Here is a 19,664-nt window from a genome sequence, read left to right on the forward strand (position 1 = left end):
GATCTTAAAGTTCAGACATACTATGCAGTAGAGACTTTTGGCAAGGCAACAAAATGCTGAAAGCTGCTCCAGTGCTCAGATGGGGCTGCATTATCAGCTAACTTTTTAAGCAAGGAAACAGACTTGCTTTGCTTAACTAGGGACTCTTGCTGGGCCATTTCCTACCTTTTTAGTATAGCCACTAGGTAAACAAAAAAATAAAGCTACAGTGGCTAACTGTAGTGGCTACCCATGATCAACCCCTCTATGTGCTAGGCATTTTAGCTGTACCTTGTTACAATGCAATATTAATCCACTTGAACTCAGTGCTCTAATAGGGAACATATCTAGCTATTTGACAAAAACAGAAGTTGTCCTCACCTCAGTTATGAATACTGAAGTGACAGTGTAAACTGCACATCTGTATTTCACATGTTTAATAAGCACAGGAACTTTCTTAAAAGGGTAAGAAGACTTAGCAATCATTGGAGTGCGAGATCTCTAGCTATACCAAACTGTTCAATTAAATTCTATCCCCATTAATATTTTGCCAAGTAAGCAGTTAACTTAGGTATGGATATATTTAACCACAGTATTGCTATGTTGGCATCAGACTCAGTTCACATTTATAGTACAAAGCTACTCACCTCAAAGTTTAACACTTCACTATACATAGTTTAATAAATACAGATTTTGAGGTTAACAGGTACTAGGCTATAGAAACAGTATAATGGTTGGTTTATTTAAACACATGTTTTACAAATAGATTGCTCATTTTAAAACTTTACACCAGTAGATCATCATATCATTTGGCTTAGATCTTGGGGTGTTTGAAACAAGGATAACAATTTGTTCTGACTTTCAATTCAGTGGAGTTGCACAAGGTGTAAGTCAAGGCAGTATTTGGTCCACCTAAATTTCAGTCAGGCTTGAAACAGTTTTCCTTCTAAGTCTGCTTTTGAGAAAAATATTTTGAATAAATCAGGAGTTTAGAAAGCTGGAGCTATTACATTTGTGAGCAGTTACCATCCTTGGCTAGGAAGAGACATGCCTAGCAGGAGGTTATTGTAAACTTTAGGGCAAGTAGTTGTGGGTGAATAAATCAAATACTTCTATTTGTCCTGGAAAGAGACTTAGAAAAAGGAAATGTGCACTTTGATCTAGTTTCATTGAAGGCAGGGCCCAATATCAACAAATAGCATCCTCCAAAATTGGAAACTTCCTTTCGCCAAACACATCTGATAGGGGAAAAAATTCCTAGATTCACATGTTCCAGAAGCTGCTGAAAATTCATGCAGTCTGAAGGGTCACTTTGGTTTAAGGAGTGGTTTTAGGTAGTCACTACCTTGGGTTTAGTTACATGACAGAACAGCTAGGATCTTCATTTTGCTGGAGACACTATAAAGAGAAAATTAAATAGGTTAAACCAGATGAATTACTGGGTATACACAGTTTAGTATCCCTATTGTAATCAAGATTCATAAGAAAGAATGGAGAAAAGTGCATGATTAGGAGTTTAGTTATTTACCTTCTAACTAATTCCCACGTGGTTTATTCTTTGTCCTAGAGAAAAATTTTGAAGGTTAAATTTATTTCTGCATGAAAGGAAAGGAAAAGCTGTAACATAGAAGATGACTTCTGAACTGCAAACTGCTCAAAGCAAGCAAGACAGTAGAGAACTCAAAGCTGGTCTTACATACATGCAAAACTCATGCTTTAAGATAGCTAAAATGGCATAGGGCAAAGCAATAAGAAAAAGTTGTAAGATAGCCTTGTTAAAAACTACAGCACATTCTTTTCACCTATACAATGCATGATGAATTTTTACAAATCTCTTCACTACTGTTCTGGCTTTTCCCTCTTGTAATACTATAGGACCTTATGGCTCTCACAGTATGGAGTCTTGCTAGTTAAACCATGTTTTGTTAACAGATGGTAGCAAAACAGGTTTTAGCTGGACATTCTTATTACACAGTCAATAGTGCCTTCAAAGTTTTAGGCTGCTAGCAAAGATGTGTTGGTATTTTTACACAGGATTATAAAAAATCTTCAGTATGTACTGTATTTGAATTTCAACCTGGTTTAAGATCTTAAGTAGAGCCATCTTAGAAAGATGCTGGCTATCAATAAGAGTTGTTTAATGATGTATTAAGATGAGCCACAAGAAACGTACTAGATTCAAAGCTTTCATAGCAGCAGACAGAGGGGTTAGTTTTCCTTCCTCAGCTTGAAGTGAGGCTAATGAAAGCAAAGCTGTCAGCCTCAGGGTTGAGTATTGGTGCTCAATTAAAAATGGGAGTTACAGTTTAACAAATAGAGCTAGACTGAAAAATGGAAACATTTTCATAGAAACATTTTGTTAAAGAATTTGAAAATTTTCCAACCCAGCATGAGTTAAGTGAATCATGGGATTGTGGATGGGCAAGAAGTTGCTAGTTTGCATAGCAAAAACAGCTGAAAGATGTTGAATCCCTGCATATCCTTTGATTTCTATCCCATTTTGCTGATCCTGCTAGGACAGTGTCACTTGGGAAAAGGAGTCAATTTAATTTTAGACTAATTAAGCAACCTGTCTCAATCTAGTTTCAGACAGAGTTCATAATGTTTAATATGAAGTCCAAGTATCTTCCAAAATAGCTTAGGAGTGTAGAATTGCACTCCTTTAAGGAATGGCAAAATGTGTTTGTCTCCAGTTTTTATTCAGGAGCTCACTTACATGACACCATAAGCCACTCATGAAGGTTAACAGATGTTTTGGACCCAAGCTGATTAACAATTTTACCAAGACCATTTTATTAGAGAACAATGATTCAGTATCAATTTGTTCTTAAAACCACAGCTTCCAAACACTTGAGGGGGAACGTTCTCTTCAAACTAGAGTGTCCAGTTTGTGTGTAGACGGTCATTATCTACACCAGCAGGTCTCAACTGGAGGGTATGGGACACAATGAGCCTTCCTACTCATAGAGCTTGCAATGCCACTCATTCATTGAGGTTTGGCCCAGCCACCTCTCTATGATAGAGGGCCAAATTTCAGTGAGTAATGTGACCTGGTGCATAGGGGTCACAAAACCCACTAGCACTCTGATACCTACAAATATTTCAGGGTATTAATGAACTTAAAGGTTGCCTAGCCTATGCAGTTAGACAGTAGAATCAAAAGGTCTGATTTATTTAAGTTAGATTCTACATTAGTGTGTTTGGGGAGTTCGAAGTTGAGATTAGGGGTACATTGTTTTAAAAAAAATTTAAAATCCCTCCTCATCTACAGCAACATTTCAGAAAGTTCTGTACCTTAGTTCTGCACTGTAAGGTTGTCACCAACATCAGGAAGAAGTTATTCTTCCAAGACCCTAGTACTGTAATTAAGTGCCTGTTATTTTCCCTTCTAAAGCACCTGGATGTATATTGAACAAGAGAGACAACTGGTTCATTCTGTGTGGAATTTCCTGTATCCCTGGTATGTGTGACTTGGAGCAAGAACTGGTTTAGTACAGCCAGTCATTTTCTAGGATGAGACAGACTGTAGACACTCTTAAGACCCAGGGCTGCAAGTCAGTGCTCAATACTAGATTCCTGTACTAGAAGGTGCAACTCCAAAGACCAATTTTATTCTAACGTTTGACTGTTTTTTGGGGTGGTAAGAGCTCTGAAGTTGGGAGGGATACCTAGATATCCCTCCCAACACAGCTAGTATAAATCAGTCTACTGGTTTGCATGACTGTTCCAGCCAAACTGGGAAGTCCTACAGGAGTCAGCACTTTCAGTCAGAATGCTGAAAGTTGTTAGAGGAATTCACAGCTGTGAATAAGTGATGCAATACGAGTCTTTGTACCAAACTTTAATTAGAATTCACTTTTAAGTGATTTAGGTGACCAGCACAAAGATTAATTGGTGCATTAGATTTATCACTAGCTGTTTTGCAATCCACAACTCAAGGCTTGTTTGGAGTGTGTGGGGTAGTTCTTCACTTGAGACTGATCCAGAAAGTGGCCACAGAAGACACTAGTTAACTTGAAGCCAGAACATGCTTACTCTAACAGTAGGATTATGAGTATGCTTACTCTAACAGGGGGCTTACTTAACAGTAAGACCTCCATCTGTTCTCTGATCCCATCTGAAAAGTAGATGCTAGTGGGAGGTGGGGATTAAGCAGATACCTATATGCAGTGGATAAGTTTCAAAAGCACCTATTAATAATGGCCATAGGAGCCCAAGGCACTTAAGAGTATCCAAGGGCTTTTAGTACATTTCAGTGGAAATATTTTCCTTCTATAGTCCAGATTTGAAGTTGCTATTCTGAAACAATAGCAAGGACACACTGAAATTGGATATTCCAAATGAAGGCAGTCACTCCCCATTCCCTCTGTTTCCACAATTGTGCAACCAACAAAAGATTTAACTAGGTTACAGTACACAAGATTTCTAGCTGCAATACACTAGATGCACAATATTGGCATAAGTATTTTGCCATCATTCCTGTCTTATACTACAGTTAGCTGGTGAATTTGTTCCTGGGCATGAACAAACATGAAAGGCTCTGCTAGTTGTAGTTTCAGTTAAATAACCAATCTTTTACTGGTCAGAAAGTTAAATAAAATGTGAACCTCTAACTACAGCAACATTGTGCTCCCAGGTCAGATATGTGAAGCACTGCTTTCAACTCACGTGCAAAGCCATGCAGAGACTAAATAGAGGCAAGAGATTTCAGCACTACTGATAAAGCAAACATTTCTGCAAGAAAACAAGCACAATGTGCACTCTGAAACATGCATGATGCTTGCTCTGGTCTCACCTATTTTGTGATGCTCACAGGAAACACAATCATGACACCAAACAACATTTCTTTTTTCTTCTTTTGGTCTGACATCAGGGAGAAAAATGGCAAGAGTTGTAGGCCATGGGCAATACTTTGGGGGCATGTTTTAAGTACTGTTAACTATTACAAGCGAAAGCCATTGATTACTTCTGTTGCTACTCTGTTCTGAATGCAGAAAGATTCTTACCCGACGATGAAACTCCATTTCGCTCCCTGTTATTTCTTCTTCATCAAACTCATCATCCAGTTCACCTTCTCCTCTGGATACATGTATGATCTTCCGTTCTGCAGTCTCCTGCAATAAGTTGTGTCCCCCCAACAAAATAAGCTTATTTGTTCTTAAGCAAGTTGAAGACTAGAAAAAGTGCAACTGGTTATTGCTTCACTTACCTCTCCATCGGCATTGATGAGTGTAACACCAATGTTATCCCCAGTTCCCCAAGACCGCTGTGATTTCCAGACCAGATCACTAGGACTCTGGTTTACACCAGCATCAGCACCCCAGATCTTGAGACACAGAGGAGACATTTAACGGATGAGCTTTAAAATAAAATCTTCATTTTAACAGTCAGTAGACTGGTATTGGAACATTAAAGGCCAAATTCAGTTTGGAGTAAGTGTCTATAGCTCCCATGTAATCTACACCAAGCGTGTTGAGGGTAAAATCTGCTGTGAGGTGCTCAGAAACAGTTCTGAGTTGGTGGAACACTTAGTCTACCCACTAGGGCAGTGGTGTGGAAGAAGTGCAGCAGGAAGAGCTGCTAATGGGAGGCTCTACCTACTATACCCTCTGAATGTAGAGAGTTCTTGTTTCTGGCCACCCACTTTGTCCTACTAAGCCAGACTTTTGAGGTCATTTATCTAGTGCCCTAATCAGTTGTGTGGGAAGGTGACAGGAAGAATTGCACAGGTTAGAAAGTGAGCATTTATGTTCCCCTAGCCCATTCCCCACTGGCCCATTCTTAGCTTGTAATGGAAGAAAACTAAACATCTTAGGCTCAGACTATGCCCCACTTCAACAATTGCAAGTGCAGTTGCTTCTAAAGTTGGGATCAGGCCTCAACTATTAAAATGGTGCTAAGTTATACTTAGGTTTACCAGTCATGCCATCTCAGTCTTACCAAATTGTTAGGAGAAAAAAGTTCCCCAGCACGGGCACTAAGTATACTTGCCTTCTTTAAATGATGGTAAAAAGACTTTTAAAGTCAAACAATTACTTGCTTGGCAAGTCAGATTGGCAAGGCAGTGTTAAGTTACTTACCGTAACTACTTGGCCTGCCTGAAGGACAAACCGAGCAGGGAATTTGTATATTATTTCAGACAAGCTTCCAAGTCGTCGTCTTAGTACCCAGCCATTTAGTGATTGATCCTGCAATTAGGAAGGCAAGATACCATTACAAGAGGATATGAAGTTTGTAACTAGATGGACAACCTAAAGAGATCACACCTATGTGCTGTTGCCATTTGTTAGTCTAGGCCAGGGATCGGCAACCTTTGGCATGTGGCCCATCAGGGTAAGCCCCGACAGGCTGGGCTGGTTTGTTTACCTGCTGAGTCCACAGGTTCAACTGATTGCAGCTCCTACTGAGTCAGTTCTAGACCAATGGGGGCTACAGGAAGCGGTGCAGGCCAAGGGATGTGCTGGCCACCCTTCCCACAGCCACCATTTGCCTGGGACAGCAAACCACAGCCAGTGGGAGCTGCAATCGGTCGAACCTGTGGACACAGCAGGTAAACAAACTGGCCCTGCCCACCAGGGGCTTTCCCTGGCAGGTTGCCGATCCCTGGTCTAGGCCATTTTACATTTCTACATTCTGGTCTGCAAGGTACTGTTCCTTTCAAGACAGGGGTCATTCTTAAAGTATAAATTTAATTTAACACTATGTTCCATATTAACACTGAAGATTCTTGCAGCAGTGGTTGATCCCATAAGAGTTTCTGAAACAGCAATCAGCCGCCATGTAGTAAATATTAGACTTTATAACTATATACATGTTTGTCTCAGCCTCACCATGCACTAGATTTTATGAAGCATTCAGGATAGCCAATAAGCAGCTTTTAATTCAGGGTAACAGGTGTCAATAGCACTTCTTCCTTTTGGTTTAAGAGTGTTTGGAGACATTACTTCAGGATAGTGGTTATGAAAGTCAGACTGGATCATCTTCTCCAATGAAGAATGCCACCTCTGTCAGGCTTCTTCACCATTTCAGTCTACATGTGTTCTCAGCTAGGATTATGCTGACTATTTGGGACATTTCAGAACATCCCTTTTTAATTATCAACTTTTCCACATTAAGACTCCCCTTCTCAGTTTCAAGTTATTCATTAGTTCAGAAGACAGGTCTTTGACAGTCCCAGTCAATAAGGGGATTCCAGACACTTAGAATGGTTCTAAAGTTCTCTACCCAAGGTAAGAACTGAGACCAAGAGGTATGGTCTGAGAATCTAACCTCTATCCTACCCTGCAGCTATAGTTCATTGTTCACATAGGCTTGTTTGGCTGCAGCGTTACAAGTTAAGACATATTTGAATTGCAGAGCTTTTCTATAGTCCAGTTGCCATTTTAAGAACTAATCAAGTCATACCCTCTGCTTAGAGCAAAAGCTACCCTTGTAATGCAGAATTTCCCTCCTGTCCCTGTTAGTGTCTAGGGCTCTGCAATTTTTGGGAATAGGACCAAACCACTTATTTGCAGAATCATCCTTCAAATCTGTGATTTCCCTGTTTAAGACATTCTGGTCCACAATCATCCTGTCCATCCCATAGGCAGTAGAAAGCCTGCCCCGGGAAGGTAATCCAATGGCATTGTACCTTCAGAAGCCAAGATCTCTTGGGGCAAGGGTGTTGTGCCAAGATCCTTAGCCTCTGTGTGAACAGATATCATGGAGTTGGTTAGGAATCTTATGCCCCTGAATTGTCCTCAGTCAGAACAGCAATACAAGTATTACCCATTCCACTTGTTACTCCTCTAGGGAATCTGTAGCAGTCAGAAGTTGAAAAGTTTCCTGGTCTGTCTGACCTTCACCTGGGCATTCTGCTCTGAACACCTCCACAAAACTATTAACTCTCAGCACGAGCGAGGCAGGGATTGTGGGCAGCTTGGGCTACTAAAAGCTGCCTCTGGGTAGAGACTCTGCTGCTCTGGTTCAGCAAGTCACGTTTAGAATGTACAAGAGTGACTTTGAGAGCTGTGGATGTTGTCCAGCCTTTGACAGGTAGTCAGCCTAAAGCTAACCACTAACTGGCCAGGGTTGGGAGAGCCTACTTTGGACCACTACCTAATTTGGTAGGTTACTCCACACATTCTTAACATGCCAGTTGAAGAACACTGGGATATCAATCTTGACTGTGGCTTGTGCCAGGCCTCCCAGCACAGAAACAGTTAACTGAGTGAGCAGAACCCTCCAACACCAAGCAGTTAGATATTTGTAGACTGTTGGATAGACTGGGTCAAAGCTATACGATTAATTGGGCAGCACAGTAGGAGCCCTGCCACAGCTAAAACAGTAAGCTACAAGGGATCTAAACAGCTATTGGTATTATCTGACACTAAGCACCTTATGTAGCTTATCAGAAGTGCTTTTATCCTTGATTAAGCTGGACTGATGGTGTCTGTGGATGCAAAGAGACCTATAGCTTTCAGTAAAGTTGTGTCCGTTTCCCACAAACGGTCTTGTGGCTGCTCTAACTAGCAGCAGTTGCTATTGACCATTTCTTGAATATGGAGATGGGTATATTATTTAAACTGGTTCTTGAGGATCGAGAGAGGAGTAATAAAAAGCAACATGCTGAACAAACTGGGCCTTGTTACTAGGCTAGATGGCACCACTTAGTTTAATGTGCTGACATTGGTTTTATGCATGGGAACAGGTGGTTGAAGTTTGATGGGCTATTTGCCATTAGAGAGCAGGGAAGGAGTACCTCATCCGAGTTGTTTTTAAGTTTGACAAAATTCCCTTCTGTGTCAATTTCTTCTATGGACACATTTCCTGAACATGATGCATGCTGAACAATCTTAAAGCTGACACTGTGCTCTCCCTTTTTGGATTCTTTCAGTTTTCTCTTTTTTCCATGTAGGAAGCGATGCCCATGGCTGGTTGTTGCCTGGGTTGCAACACTTTGGGAAGATGGACTAGATGACAGTTTTAGCCTAAAAAGAGTGAAGTGACCATGTTAGGTATGCAAGTTGTGCCTACCCCATTGTGCCCAGACCTAGTGTAGCTTCCCCTCTGCCCACACCAGCTTAGTTGAAGTCTTGAAGGTGGTATTTTATCTTATGGCAAAGAATCTCTCAAGTGAACAATGTGCGAAAGCTTATGGCCTGCTTTCCAATTTTTGCAAGCAGAGTTCAGAGCAAGCTATTGCATTTCTACCTCCTCTCCCTGTCCCTCAGCTGTTGCATTAGTTTCTTTCCCTCATGGGCACTGCAGGAATTAAGATCTCCAGGAACAAACCCTCTATGGTAAGTTGTTAGGCAGCCAAGGGACTTAAAGCATTGAGAGTTAACATTACTATATGGTCTATAGTAAAGTTTGAATCCCTTGCTGCCATTTTGTCCCTTCATAATGTTACTAATTGCTGTTAGAAACTTCATGTACCTTCAATCCATGCATTTATCATTTAGAAGAGATTGCATATATTACAGCATAGAGCCCATCTTCAGTATTTTACATACTGAAGCCAGTAGTTGAAGTTCTCCCAGTAGCCAACTGGGAACAAGATTAACTTCAGATTTCTCCCCTCCCACTCAGTACATAGACTTATAGAATGAAGGTATGTTGGAGGAAGAAAAAGTCTTCTTGTATTGTTCATATTGTATCATACCTCTGTTCTTCTCCTTCTAGCATCTTTCTGTAGGCATTTATTTCCAGATCTAGAGCCAGTTTCACATCTAGTAAATGCTCATATTCTTCCAACTGTGCTTGCATCTGCCGCCGCGTTTGTACCATTTCTTTATCTTTTTCAGCCATACGCCTTCGATGCATCTCACGGTCATAATCCAGGGTCTCCTGTAACTCTCTTATTCTGTTCTCCAATACACAGTTCTTAGATTTAATGAATAGGTTTAGTTATCAGTGATTATTTTGAGTAAGATGCTAAAAATAGAGCTCAGTAAGAAGAGCAATTTTTTTTGGGGGGGGAAGCAGATAGTGTGCAGAAAATACAAGTGTCACTAAGGAAAAAAAATCTAATGACCTCATTGAAGAACGGTACCTGGGTTTGATAATGATTAAGCTGGGATGTCAGAGTGTCAACTCTCATCTTTGTTTCCATCAGCTCCTCCCGAGCAGCATTGGCAAAGTCGCTATTTTTTGCAGCAGAAAGTTGGGCATTCTCCATCTGTGAAGAAACAGTTGTTAATGACAATTGATTAAGACTCTGGTGACCCTTCCCTTTGTTCTAGTAGAAAGGGTTACCAAGTGATTTACAGATACAGATTTAGTTGCATGTGTATGAAGATGTAGAGTGTCACAGTTGGTATAAAATCAGAAGATATTTTATCATCAATTTCCACTGAAATCAATTTACCAAGACACAATTCAACATCACATAACCCTAATCCAGCTCTCCACCACTGCCTAAACTATGGAATATTTCCTGTTACACAGAAAAGTCGAAAAGGCATAGAAATGAAGCCACTAGAGAAGAAACTCAAGTTCACTAGCCATACCATGGCTAATGGAGTAGGAAGCTGCCTTGGGACAGTACAGGACACTAGATAGGTTTCTTTGAGTGCCAGTAATCAAATGCTTCTTTCACCCCAGTGCTGGTACCAGAGCTTTGGGAACAAACAGGCCTATATAGCCATGTTTAACAGGGTATTCAGGAATCAAACTAGTCCTAGAGAAAGCAGAGAGTTTGAGATGTTCCTTTAAGAAAAGGGAAAAAACTGGAACAGCCAGCAGCAGGACCCCTACTGAGAAAAGAGAACAAGCAGGGTAAAGGTAAAGTTAGTGAGTTGAAAACTAAACAGGAAGAAAGTGAGAAAAAACAGTTCAAGGAATCCACTCAGAGGAGTACAAGCATGTCTCTGCAGATAGTACAGAGGGCTTGTAATACTAGAAGTGTCTCCGTTAATAAAATTCTTGGACCAGATTCCAATCTCACTCCAGATTTTTCACCTGTGACTGTGGTATTTTGGTGACATTATCTATTGTAACTGGACTCTGTTCTGGGCTGGGGGTGACACCATTAATATCAAGGTACTTGTGTAATCCTGTCCTGGTAGGAAGGTTGAAATTCTATCAGCTACTAAAACTGGTAGATTAAGTTAATTTACCTTCATTACATGTCTGCACACATTTCTGTTAGAGGAATAATTAACTCTGCTGTAACTGGTACACAGTTTCAAACTTAGTACCATATTTCCTAGGAATTAAGATCATGATATTGGCAATAGAGTAAATTCTGCTCAATTATACCACATTAGCTTTGTTATGATTGACCTGGCCCTGTGCCTATAACATCTATGCAGAAAGTTTAGATTTGTAATAAGCACGTCAGAACCAAGACTGAAGTTTGCTGATGGGAATGTATAAAGTTTTATAGTTCATACTAACTATTCCTGTTATGGAGGATAGTATATATTTATGCATCTCAACCAATTTTATAGGATAGGGAAGTGACAGCAGACAGCAAATTCAATTGGCAGATCTTAGACTGTTCAGAGATTAAGGGATTCAGGATACTGGCTCCTACTGCAGAAAGTCTTCAATTAATGGGCCTCTCCTCCTTGAAGCAGATGGACCATACTCTGTGTCAAATACATTAGTCAACTAGTTTAAGGAAGTGTTAAATGCTTCCTTGTCATATGAAGCTGCAGAAAGCATGACAGCTTGTTCACTTGATTTGCAACTTTTGAAGACTCACTTTGGCACTGAATGTGCGCTCCAAGTCATCTTTGTATTCTTGAATTTGTTCTTCATGCTCCTTTCTAAGTCCTTGCAGAGCATCTGAAAGTTTGCTCTCAAATTCCCTTTGACGGCCAGATTCTATTTCCGCTATCCTGCTCTCATGGAATCTTTTTGTTTCCTTGAGCTCCTAGAGGAGGAGGAAAAATATATATGGCTTAAAGGTCAAATGAAATACCACCATTTAGCTAGACAGGTTTCAGAGTAACAGCCGTGTTAGTCTGTATTTGCAAAAAGAAAAGGAGTACTTGTGGCACCTTAGACTAACCAATTTATTGGAGCATAAGCTTTCATGAGCTACAGCTAGCTTGAGTAACTGATCTTATGCAACTGCTTTAACAACAAACAATGTAGCAAGTCACATACTCAATACTAAAGCAGATGTCTACTGTCAAGTACTTGGTCATTTGTTTTTCAATCACAGGGGATTTAGAGATGGAAAGGCTCATTAGGTCAAGTTCATCTGACCCTGCTGGGTTATTTTCCCCATAGTAAATCTATTACTTTCCATTCTTGTTTTAAAGATCTCCAGATGGGTCTCAAGCTGAAAGTGTATTCCCCTGCCTGTTCATTATGCTGTCACACTTTCCTAGTTACCACTCTAGCTAGAAAAGACAGTAGTGCTTTTTTTAAAATGAAATCAGAAGTGTCTTTTCCCCTACTTGTCTTTATTTGAAATTCAGTGGGATTTTAGCTCTTAAGTCACTTAGACATTTTTGAAAATTTCATCCTAAAAGTTCCATTCTACACCTGAATGGAGACTAAATGTAATTAATCCTATAGTATATAGAACCTGATTATGCAGAGTCACATGAAAGATACAAAAAGAAATAGGGGAACACAAGTTCTTGTTTTTAAGTTCTCTGAAGTTAGTGGTTGGTTGTTTTTTAAATTAAACATCCAAGTAGTATTAGACTGTAGTTATCTTAGCAGGTGTAATCTGAGAGAAAGCTAAAAATATAACAGTCAAAATTGTAAAGGTTTCCAGGTGTTTGCAGAAAGCCTAAAGTAAACCAAATCTCATCCTCCAGCTGGTAATTGTTTAAACAAAAAACCACACACACACCTCCCACATGTATTAGAAAATAAACTTAGACTTTATGGGTGATTTACACTAGCATAATACAATAGTAACTACTGGATTTCAATGAAGCTGTGATGTGGAAGTAGAGACATGCTCAAATATCATATGAGATACTGATGTTACCTAAATTTATGCACATCCCTGGAGTCTACCCACCTAGGTGGCTTTTGCTGGCTGGCAGAGGGTCATAAGGTTGATTCAGCTAGTTACCTTTTTAGGAATAAGTGCATTTTAACATTGATTTTGTAAGGGTATCCAGGGGCAATAGCAATTGGCATCTAGGAAATCCTTGCTAAAATTAACTTAGACATACATCTTCATGAAGGCGTTTCTGGAATGTCATTTGTTCTTGCAGAGTTTTCATTTGGTTTTCCAGGTCCACTCTCCTCAACATTTCTCCGTGGAGATGCTTCTTGGTATCTTCCAATGCCAACTTAAGCTAGGAAAGTAAAGATTTTTGTCATAGGTCAGAATGCAAGAAGTGACATTTTTACACTAAACAGTCAAAGATTAGATTTTAGAATTACTCCTACAGTCAACAACTTTGAGTAAAGGAAGGAACCTTTCTGATTTAGTTCACTATTAATTTATATCAATAAGGCCCAGAATAGGTTTGGTGTTCTTCACACAGAAGACACTTGCAGTCTTGCCCCATAAAGCTTAATGGAACAGGGCTGCTTTCTGCTCCCTAAGTGATGAGATCTCCAGAGTGAACTAGGCCTCTTAAACCAAGTATAGAGAAGCCTCATTAATCACTGAGCAGCTAAGTTGTAGAACTACTGTTTTCTAACCCTACCCAGCCAAGGAACCCAGTTATGCTAGGATTATCAGTTGTACAAGACCATTGTCATTTCCCTCCATAACACTAAATGATCCAAGCCTCTTAATTTGAGAGGAGAATTATGAAAATCCAAAGGCCTGAAGCCAAGATGGTTTGCATTTATTATAATTAAGTCTTCCTTCTAAAACTCAATTATATCCTGCAAGTGTAATTCTTACACTAAGCCAACATGTCTACATTTTATGGCAGCATTTTAAACCATCCTAGTGAAACAGACACTTACCTCATATCTAAGAGACCCCAAACTGCAGTATTATATTAATCTCCAACTCCTAAAGAACTCTAAACTGAGCTAATAAAATCCTAAACCCAAAACTTAATACATTTCAGGCAATTTTTACAGTAAGAAAGAGCCTTTAACAAAAAAACATCAAATGGATAGAGGGTTTCCTCTTAAAGTTAGGGTAAAGTACTTAAGATACAGTAAGAAGGTCCTTCAATCCAGGTGACTAGGTAAACATGAATTTTTCTCTCCCTAGTATGCCATTTCAGGGGAGGCTACACAGGCTGTAACTGCATGTTAAGAGCAAAGTTCAGTCTCATCTACATGGACAGGACCAAAGAGGGTCCTTCAGTTATAGAAATGAAAACTAGACGACGACAATGGCCCTTCTGTCTTCATAATTTAAAAATTCGTGTTATGAAGCAGGGTTACAAGCCTTGCAACAGGATTCCATGGCACAATATTTTGGTCAGCGCAGATGGGTGACCAGGATATGCGCTTTCATCAAAATTCTGTAAGTCCGTCTCTCCCAATCCTTACCTATTAAGTACAACAAACTTCATGAGTTTTTAAAAACTGAACTTTTTGGGGACAATAAGATTGAACAGCAATTCAAAGCAAAATATAGAGTCCAGTATGGGAAGTCATAACTGAAATTCTGGTATCAACCATGAAATAGGGTAGATTCTATGCAACAATCTTACAGTGACTATTTGATCCTTTAACTCTTGAAGGTTGCCCTCCAAACTTCTTTTTCCACTCAAAGCGGTTGCTAAGTCAGCTTCCTTGGAGTTCAGCTGAGCATCAAGGTCTCTTATACGAGCCTGTGCCAGGTTTAAGTCAGCTTCTTTTTTAGAATTCCTGCAAGTGAAAGTTTTACATTCATAAGTTTACTGCTGGTGTGAAGGGAACTTATTTAATCTTGCTTTCTTGTCTATTTATAAAAGGTTAAGAGTAGCACTGGAGTATAATTCACTATCCACCACCACCCAAAAGAGTAAACTAGACAATACCCAAATGCAAACATTGACATCTGTATTTCATTGTACCCTAGAGTCACTAGATCATTTTGTACATGCTCTTACAGTGCTCACTGCAGTGGCATTGACCCCCACCCACCCATCTAAAGTAGTCACAAATTTCACTATCTCCCATTGAGCGTTTTCAGAACAGACAGCAGCTAGAAGCTCTTGTAGCAGTGGCTGTGACAATGGTGAGAGCAATTCTCCTTTCAAGTAGCTAGAGGACAGATCTTTAAAATAGGACATCTGCTAGCCAGAGAGAAGGAAAAAAGTGAGTCCTATGAAAGGGCAGCAGTGGTAGAAATGCCAACAATCTTTTCTCACCAGCTGGGAGTGAGAATGGGCACTGCCCCTTTGACCTTCAAATAGGACCCTTAAAATCTTTTCTTTCACATCTTCCTCTGGGCTAGGTGATTTACTTCTCTGACTAGCACATTTGGTAAGTTTTTCAAGCCCAGGTTTAACATGTAATGCCAGGACAGAGGGGGAATTTCAGTCAGCTGAACTGTTAGTTCAGTTACACCTAGGGTGACCAGACAGCAAATGTGAAATTGGGACAGGGGTGAGGGTAATAGGAGCCTATATAAGAAAAAGACCCCAAAAATCAGGATGTCTGGTCACCCTAGTTACACCCCCGTGTCACACCAGGCACGTGCTTAGCATCTTACTTGGCTCAGGTGGACACTAACATTAGGGATGTTTAATTGTTGCCTCAAACTTTAGCCAAATCTCTGGTAAAGCAGCTCCGCTGACAGGAAACATTTCTGGGGCCATCCACTAATCCAAGTGCCAGCAGCCTGTAATGGCACCACCCATGAGAGAGGGAGGAATTTTGGCCCCAAGAGACCACCATCCTGGCTAGGGTCAGAGTAGGGCACAAAGCTGAGCATGCTCACTGGGAAAGATGCTCAGTCACTGGCCTCCTGGAGCCTAGGGCTTAATAGAGTGTGGTAATGTGGAAGGGGAGGGGAGAGGAGAGAAGAGATGAGCCAGGAGAATGGTATCGGACAGCCAGTAGGCCTCTGCCTCAGGACTAGACGGGCTGCCAGGCTCACCCACTTCCACTTTATTCTCAGAGGGAGATCTGACCCCAGCATCCAGGAGAGGATTCTGGTAAAGTGATTTTTATGTGGAAAAAAAATATAGTGTAGGGAGTTTGGTGGGGCCATGAAGGTATGCACTGGAAAGTATGGCATGCCCACCTCTTTCCCCCAGCAATAAATAGTGCTAGGGCAGGAAGTGGCTATGTGGTTTTGGCCAAGCACAAAAGAGGACTCATTGAAGGCACCATAAGGTTTCTGGCCTCAAACAGCTATGACAGATTTGTTAGAACAGACACTGGAAAGTGACATTTCTGATTGTCAGACAGTCCTTTGCGCAAGTTTAGGATTGTAAGGAACAATCCCTTGTTTTCTCATGGTGAAAACAATCTGGAAAGTGGATGAGTTGTGAGAGTTTATAAGTCAGGGTTTCCAATTGGACACTGAATTTGTCCTCTCTCCCCTATCTCACAGTACAATTGTGTATTATTGCTGTTAATACAAAAAATTAAGACAATTGATTCCCCTGCCAACAGCTACTATAAAATTCAAATAAATCTTTATTCTGTGTAGTCATGAGCAAGAGGACAGACATTGTAGGTCATCTGTTCCCATTCATGTGGAATTCTTATTCTACAGGTTGAATTTTATTAGACTCATCTTCCCTTTGTGGAAATGTGCTGCCATATTCCTGCCATCTAGAAGGCTACTTTACTCCTTTAAAACCAAATTAAACATTACTCCTTAACATAGACAGTCATTCAACAGCTATGCTGGCTTTTAGAATTGTATAAGCCATTTCATAATTAGCCAACCACTAAGACAGTCCCGCTACTAGGAATAATGGATGCCACCCCATCATATACAGAGTTATTTTTATTCTTCCTTCAGTCCTCAAACTGAGATGTGGATCTCAGATTGACTAGAAGAGCTTAAGCCAGTATTTTCAAAGCCTGTTTCTTACTAAAGAAAACAAAACATTGGGGTTCACCTATGTGTCTAAGATCTGAGGACATCCAAACATTCATAAGATTCACTTAAGAGGCCCCATTTTGCATCACTGCATTACACATTGAGGTGGAACTATTATATTTGTATCTCTAAAACCAATTAGACCAACTATCTTCCTGTTTAATACACATGTTCTCTTCCTGTACCGTCACTCCTGTTCTGATCCTTCTCCTGCAAATGCGATGAGACTGAGTGAGCTGGTTTGACTATGCCAGTCATTCCTTTCAAGCATCCTGCAACTGATTTGTCAGTTACCACTATTCATCTAAGTATGCACTTGCATCTCAGTTCTTAATATACATTAAACGAGTTGTACTAAGCACTAGGTAGTAAACCAAGATAAACAACTAATGGTTATTGCTTGCAGGAGGAGTGTTGGATACTGTTCACACCATAAGAGTTCTAAGCTATTTAAAGGGTATATCATGTTCATGACAGCCAGGAAGATAAGGTTGTTCCAAGACATCGGAGATGCTTGCAGTTAGACTGCACAGAAACAAGCACCTCTAAATATTAGGACTTCGATCTAGTACATCTTTTGCTGAATGCACTGCATATGTAAGCACTTCACCATTTTCAGGAGGCGGTAAAGTCATTTCTAAAGCCTAGCTGCTTCAGAAAGTAAAAAGCACCAATTCACAGGATTACAGATCAGCCAAGTCTAAGGTTCCATAAACAAAGCCTGCGGAGTTATCTAAACACTAAAAGTAGTTGAAAAATTTCAGAACTGGCACCAGCCCTTTCCTTGCTCTCCAATCACAAAATGAGAGATTAAGTTTTTATGAAGCTTAAACTTCTGAACCAAAACCAAGCATGCAAGACAAGCCCAAGAGTTGTAAGCTGCTGAAAGTAGTTAAGTAGAGAAAAGATTTGCTTCAGTCTAGGAACACCCAGAGGCTTTATGCCAAGAGCAGGCAAGGGTCTTGTACAGGTTTGGAATGGGAATACTTTAGCCACCTAGTCAACAGCTAAACCGTAGGAATACATATTGGCATGTAAGGGACACATTAGGGTAGGAGTCTTAACCTAATAGGTACTTCTCGACAGGAGTCAGTTAAATCAGGCATCTATATGCCATACCCCACACGGTTAATCCATTAAAACCGGGCTGCCTCATAACGCAGTTGAGGCCTGTCATTTGTTTACAGGTGAGCGATCCCCCTATACTTTTATCAGTTCTGGGAGATGCAGCAGATTTCGTTGTCTCTGGGCTCTAAGCACCGGTTCCCGGGAAATCCCGGTCAGTAGCACGCACCAGTCTGCGAGCTGCCTGCAGGAGCAGAGACCAGCAGGGAATTTCGAGAGGCATTTAGCTATTGGAAGAGAGGAGGGGGGAGGCTGCGCTCCCAGTAGCCGCTGGAGCCACAGGATACTCCCCCTGCCATGTGACGGGGCCAGGCCTTGAAGAGCAGCCTCTCGCAGCCCGGCTAGCGCAGAGGGAAGGGAGGGGACACCGACCTGGCGTGCAGCTGCCGGTGCTCCTCGCTGAGCTTGCCCAGCTCCACCTGCAGCGTGGCCCGCTCGATAGCGATGCAGTCCAGCGCCTTGCGGGCATCGGCCAGCTCGGTCTCGTAGCGGAGCCGCACGTTGCCCAGCTCCCGGCTGCTCCCTTCCTCCTGCTCCGCCAGCCGCTGCTGCAGCGCGGACTTATCGGCCTCCAGGGCCCGCACCCGGTCGATGTAGGCGGCCAGGCGGTCATTGAGCTGCTGCAGCTCCTCCTTCTCCTGCAGCCGGCTGAGCCGGGTCGGGCTGAGAGGGGAGAACGCGGCCGAGCGACCCACAGCTCGCCCGCTGCCTCCCGGGGTGGAGGACACGGCCGTGGCCATGACAGCGTCTCTACGGGCACGATCCTCGGAGCTAGCGCGGCCGCCGCCGCCGCCGCCACCCGGGGCGCCTCGGGCTGGGCGGGCACCTTCAGGCCCCTGCTGCATCCATGGCAGGAAGGAAACGCCCCTTTGCAGGTCACCCCCAAACCCAGCCCCTGCACAGCCAAGGAGACATGGAATCCCGCTGCCCGCCCCCTGCGCGCCGCGGCCTCTCCCTGCCCACGCTCGCACTGAGAGGCGCAATCCGGTTCCCCTGCTCCGGCCCGGGTATAAATAGCCACCACCAGCTGCAGTCCCAGGGTCCTTCCGGCACGGGCTGCGGCCCGGCGGCAATTTAAAGGGATAGAGCTGCTGGATAGAGGAGTTTCAGAGTAGCAGCCGTGTTAGTCTGTATTCGCAAAAAGAAAAGGAGTACTTGTGGCACGTTAGAGACTAACCAATTTATTTGAGCATAAGCTTTCCTGAGCTACAGCTCACTTCATCGGATGCATAAAGTGGAAAATGCAGTGAGAATGTTTTATACACACAGACCATGAAAAAAATGGGTGTTTATCACTTCAAAAGGTTTTCTCTCCCCCCACCCCACTCTTCTGCTGGTAATAGCTTATCTAAAGTGGTCACTCTCCTTACAATGTGTATGATAATCAAGGTGGGCCATTTCCAGCACAAGGGGGCTGCACCAGCCCAGGAAGCAGAGGCAATTGGATATAGTTGAGTTGGATATAGTCCTGGTCAAGAGGTGTGAGCTAAGACATGCCACTGATGGGAGTGGGGAGAGCCCATTAATACAGTTGCTAGCTCTGAGTTTATATTCAGCACCATAAAGGGACAGATTGAAAATTTCATATTTAGAAAAGCGTCCTTCCTTGTGCTACCCACAGCCCCGTTCCAGGGCTTAATTTGTGCCA

General features: G+C 41.9%; 1 protein-coding gene across 4 annotated transcripts; it reads right to left on the reverse strand.

The window, feature by feature from the left end:
- Positions 1–700: 700 nt before the first annotated feature.
- LOC311527818 (lamin-B3-like) lies at positions 701–19,091 on the reverse strand. Of its 4 annotated transcripts, XR_014713457.1 has the most exons (13): positions 18,389–19,090; positions 14,562–14,718; positions 13,107–13,232; positions 11,669–11,839; positions 10,013–10,138; positions 9,623–9,843; positions 8,720–8,948; positions 6,060–6,167; positions 5,189–5,305; positions 4,986–5,093; positions 4,775–4,842; positions 1,508–1,542; positions 701–1,377 (listed from the first exon to the last, which is right to left on the reverse strand). XR_014713457.1 is itself a non-coding variant. In XM_084642190.1 (12 exons), the coding sequence occupies exons 1-11, from the start codon at positions 18,859–18,861 to the stop codon at positions 1,531–1,533; spliced, it is 1,848 nt and encodes a 615-aa protein (XP_084498316.1). In that variant the 5' UTR covers positions 18,862–19,091; the 3' UTR covers positions 701–1,377; positions 1,508–1,530. The 4 variants fall into 4 exon arrangements, 3 of the variants coding, with proteins under 3 accessions (XP_084498316.1, XP_084498315.1, XP_084498314.1); XM_084642190.1 differs by lacking the exon at positions 4,775–4,842 and having other exon boundaries at positions 18,389–19,091; XM_084642189.1 differs by lacking the exon at positions 1,508–1,542 and having other exon boundaries at positions 18,389–19,091.
- Between the last annotated feature and the right edge of the window lie 573 nt (positions 19,092–19,664).

Source organism: Lepidochelys olivacea (assembly GCF_965140295.1).
Source record: "Lepidochelys olivacea isolate rLepOli2 genome assembly, chromosome: 10".
NCBI lineage: Eukaryota > Metazoa > Chordata > Testudines > Cheloniidae > Lepidochelys > Lepidochelys olivacea.

Coding starts and splice junctions, on each gene's coding strand:
- LOC311527818 (XM_084642188.1), bottom strand. CDS start 18,861: ATGCAGCAGGGGCCTGAAGGTGCCCGCCCAGCCCGAGGCGCCCCGGGT. Junction 13,233..14,561: donor TAAAGGATCAAATAGTCACT/GTAAGATTGTTG, acceptor TTACTTTCCTAG/CTTAAGTTGGCATTGGAAGA. Junction 11,840..13,106: donor AGAAACGCCTTCATGAAGAT/GTATGTCTAAGT, acceptor CTCCTCCTCTAG/GAGCTCAAGGAAACAAAAAG.